The following is a 24,596-nucleotide window of genomic DNA, read 5'->3' on the forward strand; positions in this document are numbered from 1 at the left end:
GCATCATGTGACCCAGATTTTTGGATCTGCTGTCAGATTGAAATGAAGACGATGAAACCACAGCAGCTTCAGCTGAGCTGTCAATCAGCAGCAGCAGTCTTATCTGTGGGCCGCAGGGGCTGATGGGAGCTTTGAGGACCTGTTAGAAACCACGTGGCCCTCGTCTGATCTCGCAGCTCGTCCTTGTTTGGCCTCAGCTGCATCAGAGCGCCACTTCTCCCCAGGTTCACCAGAGGAAACACCACTGCACAAAATGCTTTTCCTCCCAGCTGCTGCTCTGTGCTGTCTGTGTTCAGGTGAGTGTTTCCAGCCAATCAGGAGCCAACAAAGTCAACCTGTAACAAACACTGTCACACTAACCTTCATCTATCTGTCTGTGTCTCTACAGCACTGGTTACCATGGCAGCAGAACAGCTGATTCAGGACGATTTAACATTGACCAGGAGAGTTGGAGAAAGTGTCTCCTTCAGCTGTGGAGGGACTGAACAGTGTTATTACGGTCTGCCCTATATTTTCTGGTACCAGAAGAAGGAAAAAGAAACATTCAGAGTGATTGGATATACAGAAAAGAGTGGTCGTAGTTGCACTCTTAACAAACCTTACAATCATCCTCAGAAAGATGATTTCTCAGCTGTGAATAAACAGAACAGCTGTGAGTTGAAGATAGAGAAAGTTAAACTCGATCATTCAGCCACCTACTACTGTAACTGTTGGAAGTCTGCTCCCCACAGTGAGAAATGATCCCTGCAGCCTGAACAAAAACCAACAGATGAACAGATGTCAAACAGTGTCTGTGACAGGAAGAGAGCAGTAAACCACAGCCCAGCTTCACATGTTTCACCTCCATCTCAGAGTCACAAACATACTGAGCTCAGGGACGATTTTTATTTACTGCTGTCAGAAATTCAATTCTATTTATTTCTGTTTTGAACAGATTTTTCATCCTGTTTTAAGACAGAAACAAGAGGAACAGATGACATCAAACTTCCAAATGGAAACAAATGTATCCTCAGTCCCACAAAAACATTTATTCAAAGTGAAAGAAAAACAGATTGTGTCAAACTGAATCAAAGTCCATCCCTCATTCACAGTGTTAATGTTCTCTTCATGAAAACTCTTCCAGCAGCACTTGTTGTTTAACACCTTTCAGTACATTTAACCAGACACTTGGACTGATGTCAGCTCAGGATTTTGTCCTTCTAGCAGCGGCTCGACTAAACACACAGATTTAATAAAAACTGATCATGTAAAACACTCTCGCTGAGGTCAGGAGTTTGAACTCTCGTAACTTCACATTTCCTCAAATTGAATCTTAGTCATTTAATCACAGGAAGTTTCTGGGATTTTGTTCCAGTCCTCCTGACAGAAATGCTGGAACTGAATCAGGTTTTTAGGACTCTTTGTTGAATTATGCTTCTCTCCATAAATGCATAATAAATAAACTTGACTTTGCTTTCTTTAAAGTGTATTTTTTCTCTGTTTGTCCACTTCCTCACTGATGACCTGATGTTTTCTGCACTACAACCACATTAGTGTTCTTCTTCATGCCACCTTGTGAAGTAAACTTATACCTTGTCCCTGTTTCAGCATCTTCAGAAGCTCCTTTGTTCTGGGACTGATTTGCACTTTTCAAAACAGAGTCTGTCCATTTACAGGAGACTGAACACACATTTATGATATGACGGCCGTTAGCCTGTTTGTTTTGTTTGTTTTTCTGATGTGCTGAGTTTATAATTCTGGTGTTTTTATTTAGTTTTGGTTCCTGTTTTGATTTTATTATTTCTTCTAGTGTTTCTGGTGTCCTCAGTGTTTCCTCCAAGGTTAGCTGCACAGAGATAACTACAAAGGAGAAAAAAACAAAAAAACACACTTCGCACACGGCAGCTACAAGGATGGTGTGTAACATAGTTATTAGACCCTTCAGACTTACAGAGAATAGCAGCAACAGCCTTCACTGTTTTATAAGACACTAGTTCAGATCAGACAGACGAGCCACTCACTGTTGTCACGTTGTGTTTTGAAAGGACAGCCTGTCACATCCTCCTTTCCTGTCCACTCCACAACCTGCCTGTTCAGAGAACCTGTAATATTATCACATGAACTATTACAGTGGAGCCTGAACCCACAGTGGGTGGAGCTCTACAGCCAGATGTGAACAGATGTGATGTTTACTGAGTGGCCCTCTGACAACAACATATGCATCTCTTATATTTGCTCACAGTGTATAAAATGAAGTTCACTCATTTGAGTATGAAAACTATTTTTGTATTTCATTAGGAATGATGTGTGCTGCTCGTCATGATAATTGTTTTTAATCATAAAAGGTGATATTGTACAAGAGAGTAATGGAACAGGAGCGCTGAGGCTTCAGAACTTGTCTATGAAGCCTAAATTTTTAAGATTTCTTCAGCATTAAAGTAATCCAGTAATCCAGTGTAATCCAAATAAATTACTTATTTTTAATGATCCCCAACAAACCATCACAAGATTGGTTCAGATCTCTGGATTCACATATTTCTAAATTCCTTTGGAAAGATAAACCCCCGCGTATCAGCTTAAAAACGCTACAAAGAACCAAGGATAGAGGAGGATTAGATCTGCCTAATCTTCACCAATACTTCTTAGCCAACAGGCTTCAGTTCATCTCAGAATGGTTAAAATGTACCCTCTTAGATGAGCCCTGGCTAGATGTTGAACAGGCACTATGCAATGATCTAGAGATTTCAGACCTACCATTTATTAGCTCAAACATCAAAAGACATGAATGCTTTAAAAGCATCAACATCAGCTTTTCTCTGACAGCATGGTGGGAGTTTCTAAAAATAACGGAGTCTTCATTAATCCCATGCAAACGTACACCTATCTGGAATAACCCTGACATATTACAAAACAATAATATGATTAATTTCCCAGAATGGAGTTGTAAATACTTAGAACATATATTAGAGGGAACAGAATTTATTCCATTTGACAAACTAGTTACACAATATGGGATCAACAAGAAAAGATTTTTAGAATATCAACAAATTAAATCCATAGTAAAAAAGAAATTTAACCTCAGTCAAGTTGAATTACAAACACCACCAAGTGTGGTTCAATTTCTTACTCTCAAATCCCCCAAACTATTATCTAAAATATACAGAACACTTTCTAAAATAGATGAATCAATATCCCTTCCTATTGCAAAGTGGGAAGCAGATTTATCAGTCAGCTTAGACCAAAACGTCTGGTCTCAGATGTGCTTAAAAACCTTTAAATTGATTAAAAATCCCAATCTGCAATTAATACAATACAAAATACTGCATAGAGTGCACTATACAGGTCATCGAATGTTCAAGATGGGCTTTACATCCGCCAACAACTGCTCACACTGTCAAGGCAATACACCAGACAATTACATCCACGCTCTTTGGTTCTGTCCACCAGTGCAGAAGTTTTGGCACGAGATATGTGAAGACTTATCAAAGTGTCTGAAATGTAAAATTCCAACCTCCCCTTTAGTATGCTTGTTGGGAAATTTGGATGATGTCACTACAGAAACTAATACAGTCCACATGGTTTTTACTGCCCTATGCATCGCCAAGAAAACGGTCCTCATGAACTGGAAAAATAAAAATAATCTTAATTCTAGCCAATATAGAAACTATCTAATAGATCACATTAGTCTCGATATAGCCTCTGCCACCACATTAGATCAATCCCTCTGGGCTCCTTTGATCGGCTCCATCACCTAGCGGGGTTGGGGGGTCGTGGTTTGGTCCCGCCTTGGCTATTGTGGTTGATGTGGAGGTTGGGATGGGCTTAGGGCACCTGGAGGACCCCTAGAGACGTTATCCCTGGAGGGCTTAACCCGGGGGTTGTGTTCATAACCTGGTTAGTGGCTCTGGTCGCTCTCAGAGGTTGTTCCCCTCGTGGCCGCGTGCAGCGGGGCTGGAGGATGGTCTGTGCTGGCGGACGTAGGTTACTGGCCTGGTGGCCTGGCTGCCCCTGAGTGGATCCGGGGCGGGCCTGGGGGTTTGGGGTTCGGGGGTGCTTCGCCTCTGTGCTGGGGCTCTGGCTGGGCCTTGGGGGCTTCGGTCCTCGTTGGTGTGTCGCCGAGGTTGTGGGCGGGTGGGTGCACGGGGGCTCAGCCCTGGCGCAGGGGGCCTCTTGTGCATCGACCTAACCGGGGGGCTCTTCAACTGGCAGGGAGGTTGTTCCATCCTTGCAGGAGTCCACTCTGCAGGTGGGGGAGAGACATAGGAGAGGTGGAGAATAAACTTAACCTGGGTGTCTGTGTCTTGTGTAGTCTGGGAGATGATTGAATGTTGGGGTGGGTACAGTTTCCTCTGCGGTGGGGTGGGGTGGGCTGCCCCGGGTCCTGTGGGGCTTGGCGGTGCTGCTGCCGTAGGCCCCGGTCTGGATGAGCCTGGGCTCCCTTGCCTTGGTGGATGCCAGAGGACGGGGGTGCCTATTGGGGTCAGCGGGGGAGCTGGCCCTAGGGAGGGACACCCTCCCCTCCCTTCTTTTCCTCCCCATCCCCGGCTGCCTCCCTCTTCCCGCTCCACCACACCCACCCACACAGGTAGGGCTTTGGGGTGCGGGTGTGTCACCAGGGTGCAGGTGACCTGTCCTCTTCTGGCCACCTGTGCCTCAATTTTATCTCACAACTTAGACATCCACATTACTCACACTCTCATAACACACACACACATATATATATATATAGGGCCTTGAGGGTGGGCACACTAATGGCGTCCAGTAGACGGTCTGTGTATTCAAACCTACCTCTGGCGCCGGTGCCCACCTCTCAATTTTTAATCCATGTAGACATTGAGGGTTCTCGGGAGGGGCCGTGCTAACACCTGCTGCTCTCTGGCAGCAGCACCATGCTCTCCCTTGTTTTAAATACACTTTAGAGCAACACGCAGCAACACTACACTTGAGCGGGAGGAGGAGGGTATGGGGTCTTAACACACCCCCGTTCTCTGCTAGCCATCGGGGCAGGGGGGCTGGGGCGGTCTGCTTGCCTCCACCCCGGGGGGAAGGGTAACATCTCTTGGGTCTGGGTGCCGTTTCCCCCTCTGGGGGCGAGGATACCTGGACCCGGGGTATAGAGTATGTTTGGGGAGTGTGATTGTGTGTACATGTCCATTTACGTTTATTCCTACGTTGGGTGAGTGCTGAGTGTTTGTATATGTGTGCATGAGGGTGGGAATGCATGTCTGTGTCTGTGTGTGCCTGTTTGTCTGTGTCTATATGTCAGGTCGGGTCTTAGACTCCACCTCTCTGGGAACTCCCAGGCCCTCCAAGTGTGGAGGCCTATCTCCCCTCACCACACTCCCTGCCGGTGACTGATGCCCTCAGGGGTCGGTGCATTGTTGGTTCTTGGTGTCCGGGACTGGGCGCTCAGGTCATGTGCCAGCTCACTACCGGTGGCTACTTGGCGGGGCCTGGCGCCTGCTGCTCGGTCAGGCCTCTTCCGGGGCGCGGAGGGCCCTCGGGCCTCCGGCCTCTGTGCCTGCGGCTCGGTTCACTCTGGCACAGCTGGTTGCCGGCGGAGCTGGCGGGCACGCCGGTGCAGCCCCCTCTAGTTTCTGCCCGGTGGCTACTGGGTGACCCCTCGTCTGGGGATCCTCAGCCCTTCCCATGAAGGTGGCACGGATGCCCCTCCGGTGGTCCTCCTTGGGCTCTTGCACTCTGGGGCCTCTGGATGTCTGGGGCCTGGATCTCCCCCATGCCTGCTTCATGCCCTGGGGGACAGGGCTATGGCTCTCTACATCCTCTTGCAGACCATTACATGGGGAAACCATTTGAATACAAGCGCGCCGACCCACACAGGTGTGCACACAGGTGTTCACTGTTCGTAGACTTAAATCACACCTTTCTTGGCTGCTGCTTCAAAGCACATTGTGCGCTGTCTGTCCTGCGTGCTGCACAACAACATTCAATATTTAGTATTTACTGCTGTTTACACTTAGCTAGATTAATGCGATGGTGTTGTGTATAGTATGTTGCTTTGTTTTGGTTTTTTTTTGCTTGTTTTCTATTCTTTTTCTCTCAACAGGTGATCCCGGAGATATTTTTTTTTCCCCCACTTTCTCACTGTCCCTCTCCCCTTCTGTTTTTCTTTTCCTTCCTCTTTCTTTCTCCCTTTCCTATCCCTCACTCATGTCTGTCCCGTCTGTAAAAACTGAAAATAAAATAAAATAAATAATAAAAACAAAGGTCGATCAAATGGACCAATACGGCAATGCCATGATGATCCATTTGGCAAAATAAATCCATTGGGTATCCTTGTTGGTCTTCAGACAACAATTCTGACGGCTAAAGAACCAAATGGGACAGGCAGAAGAAAAAAAAAAAAAAAAGTAATCCAGTGACAGCTGTCAGTGTTTCCATGGCTACACAGCAAACAGTAACTGTTGATGGTTAATTCAACAAACTGAATTGTAAACAAATACAGTTTAAAACAGCGCTTATGTGTAACTGTCCATCAACGTGACCATTAAAACCCTCTTCCTCTGGCTCCGTCCTCCTAACAGTCGAAAGGCAGGTGATTAAACTCCAATCGCATTCAAACTAATGACTGTAGAAAACATGAACGACCCGACAGCTTCCCAAAAAAATGAAGTCAAAACATCTCTATCGCCTCCTGGTGTCTGGGTGCAGGTGTCCTTCCTCCTGAGTTTGACTCTAATTACATTAGTTAGTTAATGCTGTTAAACTGGGTGCAGAGTCGCCCAGTTTAACAGCATTATCGTTTAACAGTCGGGTCCTTCCGTCTAACTGACAGAAGGACTCGAGGCACCGACACACTTTGTCGGGAAGTTAAATTTTTGTTTGTAAGCTAATCAGTAACTAACGTCATTAGCTAGCTAAGATGATGAAAGTCGTGTTTGTTAGCTAATCTGTGCACATGAGTGAATTTACCCTGACTAAAGAAATCACTGTGAGCCTGAATGCTGATTAAAGTCAGTGCTGTAGTTCAGACATTAGCTCTGCTGCTCTGACTGAACTGAACTGAAGGATGTTCAGTCCTGCAGCTGAAACGTTTATATGAGAAACAGAAAAGTCACCGATCAGTCTCTGACTAATGTTACTGTACTTTTATTATGAGTGTTAGACTGTAAGAGGCTGGACTCTCCTTCAGCTCCTGTACAGAACTGATTATTAAATATAAACAGCAGCATGTTTCTGTCTCCACATCTGTAAGGACAGTAACACCAAACTTGCACTTCAATAATCCCTCATTAATCATTAACAGCAGATTAAACAGTTTGAACTGAAGATCAGCTCCAGTTTCTGATGTGTTTGTTACTGACACAGCTGATGTCCACAAAATACAAGAAACACCATTAAAATAACAAAGCCCAACATTGATGCACTGGAACATATTACAGACGTTTGGCAGCTGAAGCCAGAATTTATATTTAATTTTTTCTTTAAAGATTTTTTTAGCACAGACTGTATATTTATCTATAGATTTTTTTCTACTGAATTTGTTTGAAATATTCAGGTTAAAAATCAGTCTGATTTATTCTTAATGAGTCGTGTTCACAAAGTTACATGTGCAGTACTCTGTACATCTTCCATCCTTTGAGATAAATAATATATGTTGTCCAATACTCAGCAGACTGAACCAGGACTGGAAACTTGCTCATCATCTCATCTTTGAGGTCTCCATTTAAAAAGCACCAATGACTCAAAGGTAAATATTATACTGGATAATGTGTTAGTATATAAGACTTTGTCTTTTTTAACAAACAGCTCATCTATCAGCTGTCAGCAGAACTGTAGAACTTCAGATCCTGAAGTGTGTGAGGACAGAGAAGAGTCAGCTTTACTTCAGGTTTGATGGATAAACTTTCACAGTTTGTGATGATTCTGTTCTCTTTGTGATTTTAGGAGCTGCCCTCAGCACCACCCAGTGACATCACACACATCATCCTACATGTTCACTCTTTGTCAGTGGAAGCTGCAGCTGTTTTAATTGATAAAGTTAAAGACAAAAAGTCAAAGGGATTAAACATCCAGTTCCAGCCTTCTTGACTGTCTTTCAACAGTTTGAGCCAGTGTCTAATTCTGCTTTAAAAGATATAATTGATCATCTCAAAATCTCTGGTTCCCCGCACGATATTCTTCCTTCTCGTTTCTCTAAGGAAGTTTTACATGTTATTGGTCCTTGTGTCTTATCTCTGCTGAATGCATCATTGTCATCAGGTTGTGTACCGTCTGTCTTTAAGCATGCTGTTGTGCAACCTATTATGAAAAAGAAAAATCTTGACCCTAATGGTCTCACTAACTACAGGCCGATCTCCAAACTCCCTTTTATTTCCAAAATATTGGAAAAGGTAGTTCTAAACAACTTCAGGCCTTTTTCGATGCAAATGGTATTAATGAAAAGTTTCAGTCTGGTTTGAAACCTCGCCCCAGCACAGAGACAGCCTTACTTAGAGTTTTTAATGATCTTCTTTTAACCGTTGACTCTGGCTATTCCGTGGTTATAGTTTTACTTGACTTGACTGCTGCTTTTGACATGGTTAACCACAACATTCTTCTATCAAGATTGGAACATGTTGTTGGTCTCAAAGGTACGGTTTTAACTTGGTTTAAATCCTACCTCTCAGAGAGGTCGTTCTCTGTTGCCATGGGGCAACACTCCTCGGCTTCTGCCCCTATTTACTGTGGTGTGCCTCAAGGGTCTGTGCTTGGTCCTGCTCTCTTCTCTTTGTACATGTTAAAGTTGGGATTAATTTTTAGAAAATACAACATCTCCTTTCACTGTTATGCTGATGATATCCAGATTTATTCACCTTTGAAATCCGATGTGACTGCTTCTTTGCAACCTCTGCTCAACTGTTTGCATGAAGTTAAAATTTGGTTAACACATAATTTTCTTACATTGAACAAGAATAAGACCGAAACCATAGTGTTTGGTATTCACACTCCACTAGACCAGTTAGCTGATGCCCTTGGCCCTCTCGCTAGCCATCTCTCGCCCACTGTAGGAAACCTCGGAGTGTTCCTGGATGGCTCTTTTAAACTTGATGTAGTGAAGTAGATTCTAGATTCTGTCCGTTGCACCAGGAGCACGGACACCAGGGTGTAAAGAGAACCATAGACCTGGTTTCTCAGCGGTGTTACTGGCCGGGGATGTACCATGGCATCCAACAGTGGTGCCAGGAGTGTGAGCAATGCCAACTAACTAAAGATGTTCAAATCTATCCTAACGCTTACATGGGCCATTTGCTTGCATCCCGACCAAATCAGATCCTTGCAGTTGACTTTACTGTATTGGAGCCATCACGTAATGGGGTTGAAAATGTTCTTGTTATGACAGATGTGTTCTCAAAATATACCCAGGCCATCCCAACCCATGATCAACGGACATCGACAGTGACAGAAGTGTTGGTGAAGGAGTGGTTCTGCAGATTTGGCGTGCCAGGGCGTTTCCATTCCGATCAAGGTAGAAACTTTGAGAGTGAGACTGGTTGAGCAGCAGTGCCAAATGTATGGTATTGGTATTGACTACCCCTTACCATCCAGCCGGTAATGGTCAATGTGAGCGGTTTAATCGCACTTTACACAATTTGCTGCGCACCCTCCCTACCTCTCGGAAAAGGGACTGGGCTTGTTATTTGCCACAAGTGATCTTTGCATATAACACCACAGTACATCAGTCTACAGGTGAGTCACCATTTTTACCCATTGACTTTTTGTCTGGTAGGATTCAGGAGCCTGTGGCTGGTAGCACCCATGACTGGGTTGTAGAGGACCAGACTCGACTACGTCAGGCATTTGAACATGCTAAAACGCTTGGGGGCTGCAGCTAATTGGCGCAAGATACGTCATGACCAGCATGTGAGGGATGCTCCCCTGCAAGAAGGTCAGTTGGTTTACCTTAAGGAGGTTGGGTTTAGAGGCCATCATAAAATTCAGGATGTTTGGAGTTCGGTGGTGTATAAAGTGCTTAAGGCCCCTGACCAAAAAGGGTCCGTGTACACTATTGCTCCGGTAGATAACCTTAGTAATGTGAAACATGTCCACCGTTCACTACTAAAGAATAAGGTGGAAGGTGTGACTACCTACCCTCCCTGTGCTCCGATCCAAACATTAGAAACTGCCCCTGTAGAAGAACCGATTCAAGGTGGCGAGTGGTTTTTCATTGGTCTCTGAACCTACTCCAGCCCCAAACAGTTGCCAACCAAGACCAGAGAATCCTAGCCCTTGTAGACCAGACGAGCTAGAACCCTCAACGTCCCCCATGGTGTCGGCTTGCACTGATCAACTGCCAGTTATGGCTGGTGTTCATAACAATATAGCCCCTCTACATAGGACTACCCGTGGTAACCCATATGGAAAAAAAATAGTAAAAACTTATATGACTTAACTCATGAAAGTGGCCACTTTCTCATTACTTTCATATATTGTTTTAGTAAGTATCCAAAACATACAAGTTTCATTATATAATTTTTCAAGGGATCTTATATCTGTTTTTACTCTTGTATGCTTTTATATAAGTTTCACACAAGACAGATACAAACTTTATAAGATTTATATATATCTTTTCCATATGGGAATGCTGGGACGCACTCGAATCTGCATCATTTGCCCCAGGTAGCGGGAAGTAGAGCAATAGGGGCTGGGCACTCCCAGGCACCTGTGCCTAATACAGTTACCCTGTTTAGACCTTGGCAGTGAGTGTCAATCGTCGGGACGACGATTCAAATCCCGGGGGTAGATTGTAGTGAAGTAGATTCTGGGGTAGGATTTTACATGATGTCCACAAACGCACCACTAACATCCACACCTTCCCAGTTCATAATTAGCAGGCTTATAAGGAACAGCTGCGCTTCACTACCAGAAGGAGGCATTTGGCAGTCTTGTCCATCCAAGGTGCTGAGAGCATTAGGCAGCTAAGCACTGCAGATCTCTCAAGGAAAGCTACTGAGTTTAGTATTGCCATTTAGAGTGGTAAGTGGGACTCTTGTGTTCATCATAACGTGGCATATAGTAGGGTGGACTTTGACAACTGTTTCCCTCCTTGGTTGCAGGTTTGCACTATACTGCTGCTGTCTTGTCATGCTGTTTTGTTGTTATGCGATGCTTTTATAATGAACAGTAATTTGGGGTGTATTTGTTTTATGTAGATCTTTTACTAATTTGTCTAACGTTTTATGCTTTCTTTTATTGTGTTAGTGGAGGTGTGGCCACTTGTTGAGGGGCGAGGCACGTGAGGTGGAATCCCCTCTCCGATGCATGCGAGTGTACACACCGGGCATAGGTAGATTGCACCGTTTAGTGTGAGTGAGGTCTGCAGTGAAATCACACGGGTGAGTAATTGGTGGCACCCTTGGGCAGTCCTCCCTGTAGGTTGCCTCCTCAAGTGGCTGGTCTCCACCATTTTGTTTAGTTATTCTTTTAACATGTTGTGATTGTTTTTAGGGTAGCATCGTGGTAGGGAGTCTGGTTGTTTTGTTAATAAAGTGTTTTAATTATCTTTTTTGCCGTCTCAACCCTGCTACCTTAGGTGCCTTTTTGATTTTATAATTCTATGTTTTTAGTAGTAGTTCTTAATAAACTTTGATTTGTAAAATTCATCTGTCTCACCTCTGCCATTAATATTAAGTCTGTGGGCTTTGGTAGCCAGTGTAATACTTACTTTGGCTAGAGAAATCTTTCCTGGGGTGTAACCTGGCGTTGTCAACATCTTAGTTACCGTCCCCGGTTATTTCTCATCGCGACACCACATTGAGAAACAGGTGTCCACTGCGGTAAAAAACAGGTTTTACCAGTTGCGTCAGATTTCCAAAGCAAAGCCGTTCCTTCCTTTAAAGGACCTTGAAAAGCTTATCCACGCATTTATTACATCCAGATTGGACTACTGTAACTCCCTCTACTCGGGCCTCCAACACTCTTCTCTTTGCCGGCTTCAGTTAATTCAAAAAGCATCTGCGCGTCTTCTAACAGGTACGAGAATCCATGAACACATAACTCCAATTTTAGCCAAATTACATTGGCTCCCTGTTAAATACCGCATAGATTTTAAAATTCTTTTTTTTACTTTTAATATTCTGAATAATTTAGCGCCCAACTATCTCTCTGAACTACTCCACTTATACAACCCCAACAGAGCACTTAGATCGTCCAATCACATGCTCCTAGCACAACCTAGGTCTCGAATGAAGTCGAGAGGAGACCGGGCCTTTGCATCCGTGGCACCCAGACTCTGGAATAACCTCCCTGTTCATATTCGTACTGCCGAGTCGATCCAGTCTTTTAAATCATGTCTTAAAACTTATTTTTTAACTTTGGCTTTTGATTCTGTCTAGTTGGCTGGTCCAGCTTGTTGTGTTGTTACCTATTGTTTGTTGTCCTCTTTCATTGTTTTAATTGTCTCATGCTTTTACTGACTGTGAAGCACTATGGTCAACACTGTTGTTTTAATATGTGCTATATAAACAAATTTTGATTTTTGATTTGATCCATGTAACTGTGTCACTATATAGGAGAATAAATATTAACTCAGTTTGGTGTTTCAGAAAGTTGCTGATCTCAGACCTGCACAGCTTCTGTTTTAAACACTGAATGTAGTCAGCTGCATAAAGTGAGATTTTCTCTGATGGAATTAAATAAAACCTGATGAAGGTCAAAGGTTGTCACTTGTATGTTGAACTAAAAACTTTAATCTGGAATTCACACACACTGTGTTTTGCCAATATTGTGTTTTTTTTTTTTTTTTACCATCAAGTCATTCAGAGTCCTTCATACCAGAGTAACCAGAAAGGATAATATATATTTTAAATATATAACTATAACAGAGTCTCTGTGCTTCATCTGAGGATGATGTGAAAACTTCTAACATCACACAAAGTAAAGGTCTCTATCACACTGCTCATGAAATGCAGATTTGTCCATCTTCTATTTTGGGCGTATAGTGGAGGTCTGAAGATTTCCCTCTGAGGAAGCTGCTAGTGAAGGTTGCGAGTTCTGCTTGATCCCTGCAGTGACCTTCAGTTCCTGATGTTTCTGAAATGACACATCAGGAGTCTTCCTCCGTGGGTCAACAGAAGCTGTGATAAATGAAAGGGAGGAAATTTCTCAAACCTTTGGGCCCAGGAAACCCAGCTTGGTCCTCATGGTCACCTTCACTTGTTGTTCGCCAGGGTGAATGTAGCTGTTGATAATAATGTGGACTTTGGACCCTGTTATTAAATGAAAAGAACAAATTACACTTCTATGAAACCTTTTGTCATTGTCTTGATGCATTCTCAATCATCCAGGAAAGTAAATCTCCAAAAGTTGATTCTGTTCCTCTGGATGTAGTGTTTTCAGTGGGAGAAACGTTTCGTCACTCATCCAAGTGACTGGAGAGACTGAAGAATTCACTTGGATGAGTGATGAAACATTTCTCCATCCATCTTCATCCGCTCTTTCCGAGGCCGGGTCGCGGGGGCAGCAGCCGAAGCAGAGAGGCCCAGACCTCCCTCTCCCCAGCCAACTCCTCCAACTTATCCGGGGGAACACCAAGGCGTTTCCAGGCCAGCCGAGAGATATAATCTCTCCAGCATGTCCTGGGTCTGCCCCGGGGCCTCCTCCCGGTGGGACATGCCCGGAACACTGCTGTGGAACGCACACAGACATATATACACATGCAGACACACACTCATCCCCCCTCCAAACGCCGTCAACGCTACTTTCCTTCCGATGCTGACAGTGGATCAAGGAGACCAGCGCATAGGCTGCAGGCCCGGATGTACTGTCTAATTCGGCTGTCTCTCACCCTTTACCCACCCCTGTGGCTTGTCATGTGTTTCTTTGGTGTATTAAGAGTTTTTTCATGTGCAGAGGTGTTTTTTCTGTTCTCAAACTGATCTCCCTGTTGGAGCTCAGTCTGGGGGGAGTTATTTTTTTCTCCTTGTCTTTCCTCATGTGGTGCATTTTCCATTGTTAGACCTCTCTGACCTGTCTTCCCCATGTGATGTTTTGTGTAATGTATGTATGGTCGGAGGGTAAGATGGCGTCGCCATTGCGTGCAATAGGTCGGCAGCCTTATGAAATTTCCCCTTGTGGGACTAATAAAGGTATATCAATCAATATCAATCAGTCAATCAATATAAATCTAATAGTTCATAAAGGACACAGACTCATTACTGTAAGATTCATTTTAATACTTTAATTGATAAATCAAAGAAAAAAATGCTGGATCTGCAACATGTTAACAGATTAAAATTGATGCTCTCGTATTAACAGCTAACTTTCTATGCTGTGCTGATTTATTTGTCACAGTCTTGGTCATTTATTTTGAACTTTTTTGTGGAGGTTAAACTTTCTGTTATAAATTTACCTGTATGTGTATTTTAAATATGATCTGTGTTATTAAATGCAACTGTTTCAAATCCACCTTGAAGGCTGATTTCTTGTTCTGAAAGATGAGGATGTGTAACTGTGACACTAGAAGAGGTGTGGATCTTATTCTCTGAACTTTCTCTAAACTTATATTTTATGTGACAGTAAGTTTGTATTTTCTGTTAACAACACCAGGGCCCACTGGGATGATGTCCATTAGCGTGGATATTCTCTTCTTCCAAGACTTCTTCTGCCTTCCGTCCTCCATACCTGACAATGACGACTGACTGTTGTGTTGAGCTTCTCTCTCAAATCAAGTGTCCACATTATTCAGCTCATCAACGATTTTTAAGGAGAACATCCCACAGATGATGTTCCCACATGCTGGGATTGCCGTGTGTTACCCTGGTTGGACATCCACAGAGAAAGGTGAGTGTTAATTGTTGCTCTCTTTATTATCATGCCACCACCAACATCTGATTTTTGTGATCATTAAAATCTTCTAAATTGTTTCAATTACATTGGGAACATTTGTACTAATACTGAACCATTCCTTAAAATCTTTTACATACAAATCATTTTTAAGGAACAGGTCACTATGATCGGCCAGCAAGACGCTAAGCCGACCGTGGAGACGAAGGCTGTCATGATGTGACCAAGGATCCATCCCCAGAGCCAACTGGCCGCCCCACAGTTTCCACAGACAGGGGAGGGGGGCTGGAGGCGTAACCAGCTGGAAGTGGGAGGTAAAGCTGGGAACATGACCGAAGGTCCGTCCCCAGAGCTGACTAGCTGCCCCGCGCTGTCCACACACAGGGGAGGGGACTGGTGGCCTATTCTGTGGAAAAGTCATGAGGGAGGGGACATGACCTCCCAGTTTCCCCTGCATGTGGGGGTTATGTCTGCAAAAAGCCTTCAGATGGGACCTGAGATCCCCAGGGCTCCAGGCCTTAGGAGCAGACTGAAGCGTGGAAACCCTGGGCTTCCTAGCGCTTCCAGAGCATGCTGCAGGAGTTGGGTTTCCCTGGGCCGACAATGGCTGCTGGTAGGTACCTACTCCTTGTATGTTACTGGTTCCGCTTTTCTGTCTGGTTTCCTGTATTCTATTAATATACCTCTGCAGCTCTACACTAAACTTCCTGTTTTTCAGTCTGGCTGAGCACTTGGTTTATGAGTCAAAAGTGGCCTTGCTTTACAAGCCTTTAATATTAAAATACATTATGAACAGAATTAAAAGATAATAACAGTCACAAAATTATAAGCAAATCACATCAATCATAATTATCTCATTAACCTACTCTGAGCTAATGCTGATTTTAAAGGATGAGAGAGGTTGGAGGAGAGAATGAGCAGATCTTGTGCTGAATTTTGTTTCATCTCAGTGTTTTGTGCTAATGGAAACAATCCAACAGGAAAGCAGGAATCCTTGAATATTCGATACTTCAGGAATACAGCGAGACCCCAGATCTTCTCAGTGTTGGGAGAAGCTGCAATCCACCAGGAAAATGATGGGAATCCAAACCGTTAGAATTATAATCCAACAGAGCAAAGATGATGATGATGATGATGAGCAGAGATGGAGCTAAATCCAATGTCTATGTCCAATGTCTGGGCAGCTGCTTGATCCCTCTGGTGTCTCTGGTAGAATTTCTAAAGGTGAATTTCTGGTATCTGATCATCTGAACTGCTCATCACACAGAACTGCTGGAAACAGAACCTGAACATCTCTGAGGCTCCAATTTATGTTCTGACAGGTGTTCACTCACCCCACCTCTCCTCCCTCTGGTAGGTCGTCACCAATCACTGTGTTTACAGAAGATCAGCAGTTATTTTATTTTCTTGACTGAAATTACATTCGTTATTTAACATATTGATCAGGATCATACTTTGATTATAAATTTGATTAAAAATAAAGATGATTTACTACGAGGACATAGGGAAAAAGTTCCTTTCTTACAGTGATGCCACAAATCTGGGTCTAACAAATTAGGCTGGATGTTAATTTTACCCCCTCAAAGATGTGGTGACAGGGGAAAGCCAGTAGACTTCAACCTCTCTTCAGAGTGAAATTGGTTTTTTTGTTGTTTTATTGAGCTGAGATCAGATTTGTGATGATCACTCTGATAACTTCATATTGTTTCCTTTAAACCATTTTGCCACAGTTTCTGTACAACTGTGTGTTTAAACTTCAAGTTCGTCTCTTGAAGGTCTTCAGCTGCTCATGTTGCAGATCCACTGTGAGCTGAAATTCCAATGAAGAAAAATCAAAGTGATGTTTCAGATTAGTCAATGAGCTCATTAGTTAATAACTGTGTAAGATGGTGTTATGGTCCCCTGATCCTCTGCTGCCTACCCACCATCTATCTTTCCTCCCTCTGCTTTCTATCTTTGTCTCTCTGTGAGTGTGGCATTTGTGGTGTGTGTGATGTTTGGCAGTTCTGCTGGTTCCTGCTCCTCCTCGGCTGGAGCACCTGCAGTAACTGATAATCAGTCCAGCACATCAGTTTGGAAGAATTTGACTCCATTTTTGACACAGAGCAGCTTTAATTCTGACATGTTGGATTTTCTCACATGAACTGCTCGCTTCCAGCTCTTTCACACCATCTTTGTTGGACTCTGTTGGACTCGGTTGTTGCAAAGCTCTATTTTTAACAGCAGGCATGGACACTTTGTGTTCCTACGAGGCTGCTGGAGCTGATTGAGGCCACTCAGTACAACACTGATGATTCCAGCAGACATGCCACAGCACATTTCAGAAGCATCCTTGAAGCATCTCTTTGCTCTGCACCACTAAAAATAACTCTGGATCTATTTTTTACAGAAGCTCCATCAAGCTGCAGAAAACAGAGGAAAATGTGCAAAACAGAAGAAACAGCAAAGGAAATCCTGTCAGTGTTGAAAATAGAAGAGCCTGTGCAGACCAACATGTTTCTCTTCTAAAATACACCAGGTGTGGTTTGAAGGACGCAACAAAACCACATCAGAAAGACATCAGAGACTCATCACATCACTCGCTGGATTCACTGGATTATTTTTCTCTCAACATTATTTGGAACAAAGAAAACAAACTTGACTGGTTTGTGTCATTGTGGTGCTGCATGGCCCACTTTCTCCTGAGATTCAGTTCACAGACACATGTTCTGATAGTTTTCTTCAGAATTTGCTGCTATAATTCAAAATTGATTGTGTGATTAATGATGGTGAGCCAGATGGGCCAAACCATGATACTATCAGCAGATGTTTCATTGTAGTGGTGGCATCATTGATGGGATAAATGGACTGGTGCTTATATAGTGATTTTCTATTTTCATGTGGACTAAAGTAGTGGACTGACCAACAGACTGACATTAACATCAGAGCCGTGCTGCTAGTGTGGCTAAAAGAAAAGAGAAGAAGAGACAGTCATGTTGATATGAACATTAGAGAAACACATCATGGAGCTGAAATATGATCCTGCTTCCTCATTTGGACTCATTCACCTCAGCTGACACGTTCAACAGCAGACAGGTTTTTGTAGCAGTCTGTCTCACTGTGGGAGCAGGAGAGTGGTACCCCATCTTTGGCTCTGGAACTAAACTGTCTGTAACAGGTAAGAACAAACATTTATTTTCCTTCAGTTGTTTTATTGTAGAAGCTGAAAATGTGTTTAAAGTCAGTTTCTGCTGCTTCAGGCTTTACATGTTAGTTTTTCATCATTAGTAGAGAATTCATCTGCAGCCATTGTTACAGAAGAAAAGCTCAATAATCTCTGAAAACATGTTGAAATCTCACTGAACAACTAAAGTTCTTCTTTATTTCTGCAAATATTAGTGATGTTACAAATATTTAGGATTTGATCCTCTCAGTGATTCTGCTGGTTTTTAACACAACATCATAGTTGATGTTAAAATTAAATTAATATAGATAACAACAAATATGGTTTCAGGAAATATTTGCTTTATGTTGAGGAACAAATATTTTTAATAGTCAAACATTCATGTAGCTGCTTCAAAAAGGTAAAAAAAGTATAAAAACAGATACTGGTTAGAAATCTCAGGAATGATATGACAGATAAATTTAGGATGAATTTCACATCGTTAAACTCTGATATTTATTTCTGAGATGAAGTCGTGTGTGTGGATTTGTACGTGACAATAAAAAGTTAATAATAGTTTAATTTTACAAAATACTTTAACATTCAAATTTTTATTAAATATACTTTGGTAAATAATTTGTATTTTATGACTAAAAATATCATGAAGTGTATCTCATATTATTGAAAACGTTTTATTCAACATTTCAGTTTTAGTGTTTTAAAATAGTTGCTACAGTTTTTTATTTGAATAAAAACATAAATTAAAATAATCACTGCATTACTTTTCCAATTTTTACACAAAAATATTTAAGAATAAATTAGTCTGAAAGACAAATATGGTCTTTATGGTAAAATATATCAAAGACAAGAAGAATGGAAATTTTATCTGCTGAACTGAATTTTGTGAAATGATATTTAATTTTATTAATAGTACAAAACAATATGAAAAAAGATGAATTTATTTTTGGGCAGAAGAGGATCTCTGTTAGAACTCGTGTCTAAGGACTAATAAGAAAAATACATTTTCACTTGTATAAAGACAAATATTTTAAAATTGGACTGAACTAAATTTCTATAAAACAATAAAAAGCAAACACATGACGAATTAAAATGAATTTAATTTTACTTTAAAATCATGCTGAGTGTTCCTCATGTGAGCCATGATGACATGAGGTGATGACTATGTTTGATATGAAGCTGAATCCAGTGTATGTAGTGAACTTTTTGCTGTATTGATGAGTAGTTTAGTGATCAGAGTCCATGTAGTTTCCAGGATCAGACTGAATGCAGTGCAGTGCTGGAAGCTGCTGCTGACTGTGTGAATGTGTGTCTGTGCTGCTTGTTGCTGCTGTCAAACTTCAGATGAGCAGGTAGTGAAGCCCGTGGTGAGCGTGTACCCAGCAGCATCCAGAGCCCACCTGGAGGGGAACAGCTCCCTGCTGTGTGTGGCCTCAGCCATGTTTCCTCCTCTGGTCCAGTTCTCCTGGAAAAGACAGAAGAAGAACGGCGGAGAAGCGGAGGAGCTGCCCCCTGCTGAGGGAGAGCAGCTGGAGCTCAGAGAGTCGGGACGCACCATTGCCATCAGGATGGTTGATGGGAGCGATTCTGACACATATAAATACAGCTGCTGGGTGAAGCACGAGGGGGGCACAGTGGAGGCCCAAACACAACAAGGTAATGAAGGCTTGGTGACTGTGTTGAGCAGTGATTCAGCTTCATGTGGAGATGCTGTCAAAGAGAGCAGAGCAGCAGAGGACTGACATTTCTCACTGCAGCTCCAAACATTTGACTCCTTTTCTGTTTCAGAGCTTCCAGCTCCAGCAGCCTCCTGTCCTCCAGAGAGAGAGCCAGCAGACCTGCCAGCTCTGCAGCCAGCTGACTGTAAGATCACCTGCTGCCTCTCTGCATGGACAGCTCCAATGTCCAATGAGGGAGCTGGAACAAGTTTAGGGTCTTAAAGTTGCACTAATTGATCAAATCTTCATCCAACAAGCTCTGATAAAGCCACTGTACACTAGCTGCTCAGCACCAAACAGCAGACAGACCATAATATGTCAGAGATCAGTTTGTTAGCTGCTTGTGGAGTTCTTCTGCCCCCAAGTGGACACAAACACTACATCAATTCATCCACTTGAAGAAGAAGCTGTGACTGTTTCTATTTGGACTTTTTCTCCTTGATCTGAGAGGAATAACCCGACTGTCTGTCTGTCTCTTTGTGTCTGTCTGTCCTTCAGTGTCCTTCCAGTCTCAGTGCAGGGTGAAGCTGCTCTGCCTGCTGTACACAGTGCTGATAGTGAAGAGTCTGGTGTACTGCTGTGGACTCTCTCTGCTGATGATGCTCACAAACAAGGGAGCGTCCACCAACTGCACACATGCTGACTGACTGTTTCCTGCTCGCCTTTTCTCACCATCAGATCTCATCAATTCATCTCATTCATCACTTTGATCAGTGTTCACAAATGTTAGTTATGATGTGTTGTGCTTATTTTGCCTTTTTCTTCAACAGTTAGAAGATCATCTGAAATAAATCCATCTTTACATGTATTGTTGCTCTGAGTTAGAATTCTTTTTGTACTTATTGTGACTTTTATTGTAGTAACAAAAATCATCAGGAATATTTTTATCACAAGTTTTCAGTTTGATTTGTTTTTGTTTGATTTTCAAATGTCAAACAGTGTAGTTGTGTTTGTGTGAATAATAAAGACTTCAAGATGAAGAGTTTGATTCTACTTTCATTGTGTGATGAACAACAAGCCGTGTGAGTGAAGCACAAACTGACTGTATCCAAACTTCCTGCAGCAGACGGGCTGTGTGGCTTTCTGCTCTGCAGCCTCCACACCGTTAGCTGTGGCTTTTCACTTTAATAACACAATGACAGTTACAAGCATGAACTCTGCTTCAAGAATGATTCCAGGAAGCATCTGTGTTCTTCACCTGTGAGAGAAACAGCTCAAATCCTCAACTCAGAGCTGACAAATGAACTTTCATGGACTCAAAGGAGAGACCATGAAGCCCCTGCAGTCTGCTCAGCTCCCATTTTATTAGCTGAGCTGAGTTTTTCATTCTGGATATCACACACGTAAGAACAGATCAAGTCTGAACAGCAAATGTTGGAGAATCATTTTGAAGTGTTGCTAAATGTCCTTATTATTACAAAAACTACTGAATGATTCAGAAAATCGTTTCCAACAAGCAGAAATATGCAAACAAAGTAGAAACAAGGCAACATGAGTCATTCAGATGCAGATAACATATTGTCCTTATTTTGAAGAACACAGTCATGAAATCTTTCTGTGTGTCATTCATTGTGTTGAAGTGCCTAATAGAAGAGGAAAAGCAGAAATAATCAATGATAGCTGAGACATTGAGAACATGGCTGTATGCCTGCTATCATAACAGGAAACAAAGCACACAAACAGCAAACAGACAATAATGTGCTCGCAGGTTGTTGTGTCATTTTTGACATTTAATGAAGTCACAAAAATGTGTGCGACTCATTAAAGGAGTCTGTACGTGTCAGTCAGTGCTCTGTATTCATGTGTTCACCTCATTAAAGTCACTGAGACACTTTTCTCCTCCAAACTTACAGCACAGCTTCATATTTCACTGACTGATTCTTTGATTACATCCATTAAGGGTCACACAGTGAAATTAGTGCAAACTTACAAATGTGTTGCAACAATTTTGGCCTCCAAACTGAACTTTGAGACAAACAGTGAAGCTGTGAGCAAAAAGAGGCTCCAGTGTGTGTCATGGTGGAGGAAACTGTTGTATTCCCACATTAAAAACATGCTGATCTTATTGGATTTTTCCCTCAAAGTCTTTTTCCTCCTTTTTCTCTTCATCCAAATGTTCTAGCAGGCTGACTGTGAGTCCCTGTTTAAGCTGTACAGCAGAAAGTAACAGCAGTCAGCGGCCTCCACTTGACTTCATGACTTCAACCCCTCGCACAGTCACTTTCACTTTCTTCCTTCTGTCTTTTAGTCCTAAAATGTAGAACAACACCAGATCAAAAGATTTGTGTCCTTCACTCACATCTTCAAATGAGACCTTCCATATCAGAGATGATACAAAGGCAACATTTGTCTTATTTCTCTTTCATGAATCAAAAAGTACTTTTGTACTGTTGTGTAAATGTGTGTGTAAAGGTGGATGACTGCCTACTGCAAATGAAATCTAACCATGGCTACAAATAAATGAAGCTGACGTGAAACACAGCCCTGTTTTTATTACTGTTTATAGATATTAGAATTGATGATCATCATTTGAATGATTCTTAAAAAGGCTTTAATGAATCCTTCAGTCTGAAACCAACTTGGAACAAAACACATTAGAAGATGTGGGAAAGAAGCACAGTGTGCACATATTTTAAACACACAACAGAACCACATGTGTTTGTTTCAAAGAAGATTTTTACTCTAAATGTTGTTATATATGATTTTGTTTTTTTAACTACTTTGTGTGCAATTTATGAACTTTTAAAATATTTAACCATATTATTATTTTTTATTTTTCTATTTATTTATAGTTTAGTTATATTTAGTTTGTATATTTAGTGTTTTCATCACAGCTGTTAAACCACAGATAACAGTGTGTGTTACTAAATTCACAGCAACATGAATGTTTCTGAGTGTTTGTGCATCATGTGACCCAGATTTTTGGATCTGCTGTCAGATTGAAATGAAGACGATGAAACCACAGCAGCTTCAGCTGAGCTGTCAATCAGCAGCAGCAGTCTTATCTGTGGGCCGCAGGGGCTGATGGGAGCTTTGAGGACCTGTTAGAAACCACGTGGCCCTCGTCTGATCTCGCAGCTCGTCCTTGTTTGGCCTCAGCTGCATCAGAGCGCCACTTCTCCCCAGGTTCACCAGAGGAAACACCACTGCACAAAATGCTTTTCCTCCCAGCTGCTGCTCTGTGCTGTCTGTGTTCAGGTGAGTGTTTCCAGCCAATCAGGAGCCAACAAAGTCAACCTGTAACAAACACTGTCACACTAACCTTCATCTATCTGTCTGTGTCTCTACAGCACTGGTTACCATGGCAGCAGAACAGCTGATTCAGGACGATTTAACATTGACCAGGAGAGTTGGAGAAAGTGTCTCCTTCAGCTGTGGAGGGACTGAACAGTGTAGTAGCAGCTATGTGCTCTGGTACCAGAAGAAAGAAAAAGAAACTTTCAAAGTTATTCTACTCATTTATACTGATGATGGCAGTGTTTATTCAGGTCATGGTCACCCTCAGGAAGATGATTTCTCAGCTGAGAATGAACAGAACGGCTGTAAACTAAAAATCAAAAACGTTAAACTCGATCATTCAGCCACCTACTACTGTAACTGTTATAAGTATGGTCCCCACAGTGAGAAATGATCCCTGCAGCCTGAACAAAAACAGTGTCTGTGACAGGAAGAGAGCAGTAAACCACAGCCCAGCTTCACATGTTTCACCTCCATCTCAGAGTCACAAACATACTGAGCTCAGGGACGATTTTTATTTACTGCTGTCAGAAATTCAATTCTATTTATTTCTGTTTGAACAGATTTTTCATCCTGTTTTAAGACAGAAACAAGAGGAACAGATGACATCAAACTTCCAAATGGAAACAAATGTATCCTCAGTCCCACAAAAACATTTATTCAAAGTGAAAGAAAAACAGATTGTGTCAAACTGAATCAAAGTCCATCCCTCATTCACAGTGTTAATGTTCTCTTCATGAAAACTCTTCCAGCAGCACTTGTTGTTTAACACCTTTCAGTACATTTAACCAGACACTTGGACTGATGTCAGGTCAGGATTTTGTCCTTCTAGCAGCGGCTCGACTAAACACACAGATTTAACAAAAAGTGATCATGTAAAACACTCTCGCTGAGGTCAGGAGTTTGAACTCTCGTAACTTCACATTTCCTCAAATTGAATCTTAGTCATTTAATCACAGGAAGTTTCTGGGATTTTGTTCCAGTCCTCCTGACAGAAATGCTGGAACTGAATCAGGTTTTTAGGACTCTTTGTTGAATTATGCTTCTCTCCATAAATACATAATAAATTAACTTAACTTTGCTTTCTTTAAAGTGTATTTTTTCTCTATTTGTCCACTTCCTCACTGATGACCTGATGTTTTCTGCACTACAACCACATGACTGTTCTTCTTCATGCCACGTTGTGTAGTAAACTTATACCTTGTCCCTGTTTCAGTATCTTCAGAAGCTCCTTTGTTCTGGGACTGATTTGCACTTTTCAAAACACAGTCTGTCCATTTACAGGAGACTGAACACACATTTATGATATGACGGCCATTAGCCTGTTTTTCTGATGTGCTGAGTTTATAATTCTGGTGTTTTTATTTAGTTTTGGTTCCTGTTTTGATTTTATTATTTCTTCTAGTGTTTCTGGTGTCCTCGGTGTTTCCTCCAAGGTTAGCTGCACTGAGATAACTTCAAAGCAAAAAAAAGTAGCACACTTCGCACACGGCTGCTCCAAGGATGGTGTGTAACATAGTTATTAGACCCTTCAGACTTACAGAGAATAGCAGCAACAGCCTTCACTGTTTTATAAGACACTAGTTCAGATCAGACAGACGAGCCACTCACTGTTGTCACGTTGTGTTGTGAAAGGACAGCCCGTCACATCCTCCTCTCCTGTCCACTCCACAGCCTGCCTGTTCAGAGAACCTGTAATATTATCACATGAACTATTA

At 42.3% G+C, this 24,596-nt stretch overlaps 1 protein-coding gene across 3 annotated transcripts; it reads left to right on the forward strand.

Annotated features, from left to right (window-relative positions):
- Positions 1-253: 253 nt before the first annotated feature.
- Positions 254-20,288, forward strand: LOC148097309 (immunoglobulin lambda-1 light chain-like). Of its 3 annotated transcripts, XM_087832276.1 has the most exons (6): positions 254-296; positions 389-730; positions 17,873-17,920; positions 19,268-19,579; positions 19,712-19,786; positions 20,140-20,288. In XM_087832276.1, exons 1-6 carry the CDS (start codon positions 254-256, stop codon positions 20,286-20,288), a joined length of 969 nt encoding a protein of 322 aa, XP_087688402.1. The 3 variants fall into 3 exon arrangements, with proteins under 3 accessions (XP_087688402.1, XP_087688403.1, XP_087688404.1); XM_087832277.1 differs by lacking the exons at positions 254-296; positions 389-730 and adding an exon at positions 19,149-19,167 and having other exon boundaries at positions 17,779-17,982; positions 19,280-19,579; XM_087832278.1 differs by lacking the exons at positions 254-296; positions 389-730; positions 19,712-19,786 and adding an exon at positions 19,149-19,167 and having other exon boundaries at positions 17,779-17,982; positions 19,280-19,579.
- The last annotated feature ends 4,308 nt before the right edge of the window (positions 20,289-24,596 follow it).

Source organism: Neolamprologus brichardi, chromosome 18, assembly GCF_056152115.1.
Source record: "Neolamprologus brichardi isolate AB-2024 chromosome 18, ASM5615211v1, whole genome shotgun sequence".
Taxonomy (NCBI): Eukaryota; Metazoa; Chordata; class Actinopteri; order Cichliformes; family Cichlidae; genus Neolamprologus; species Neolamprologus brichardi.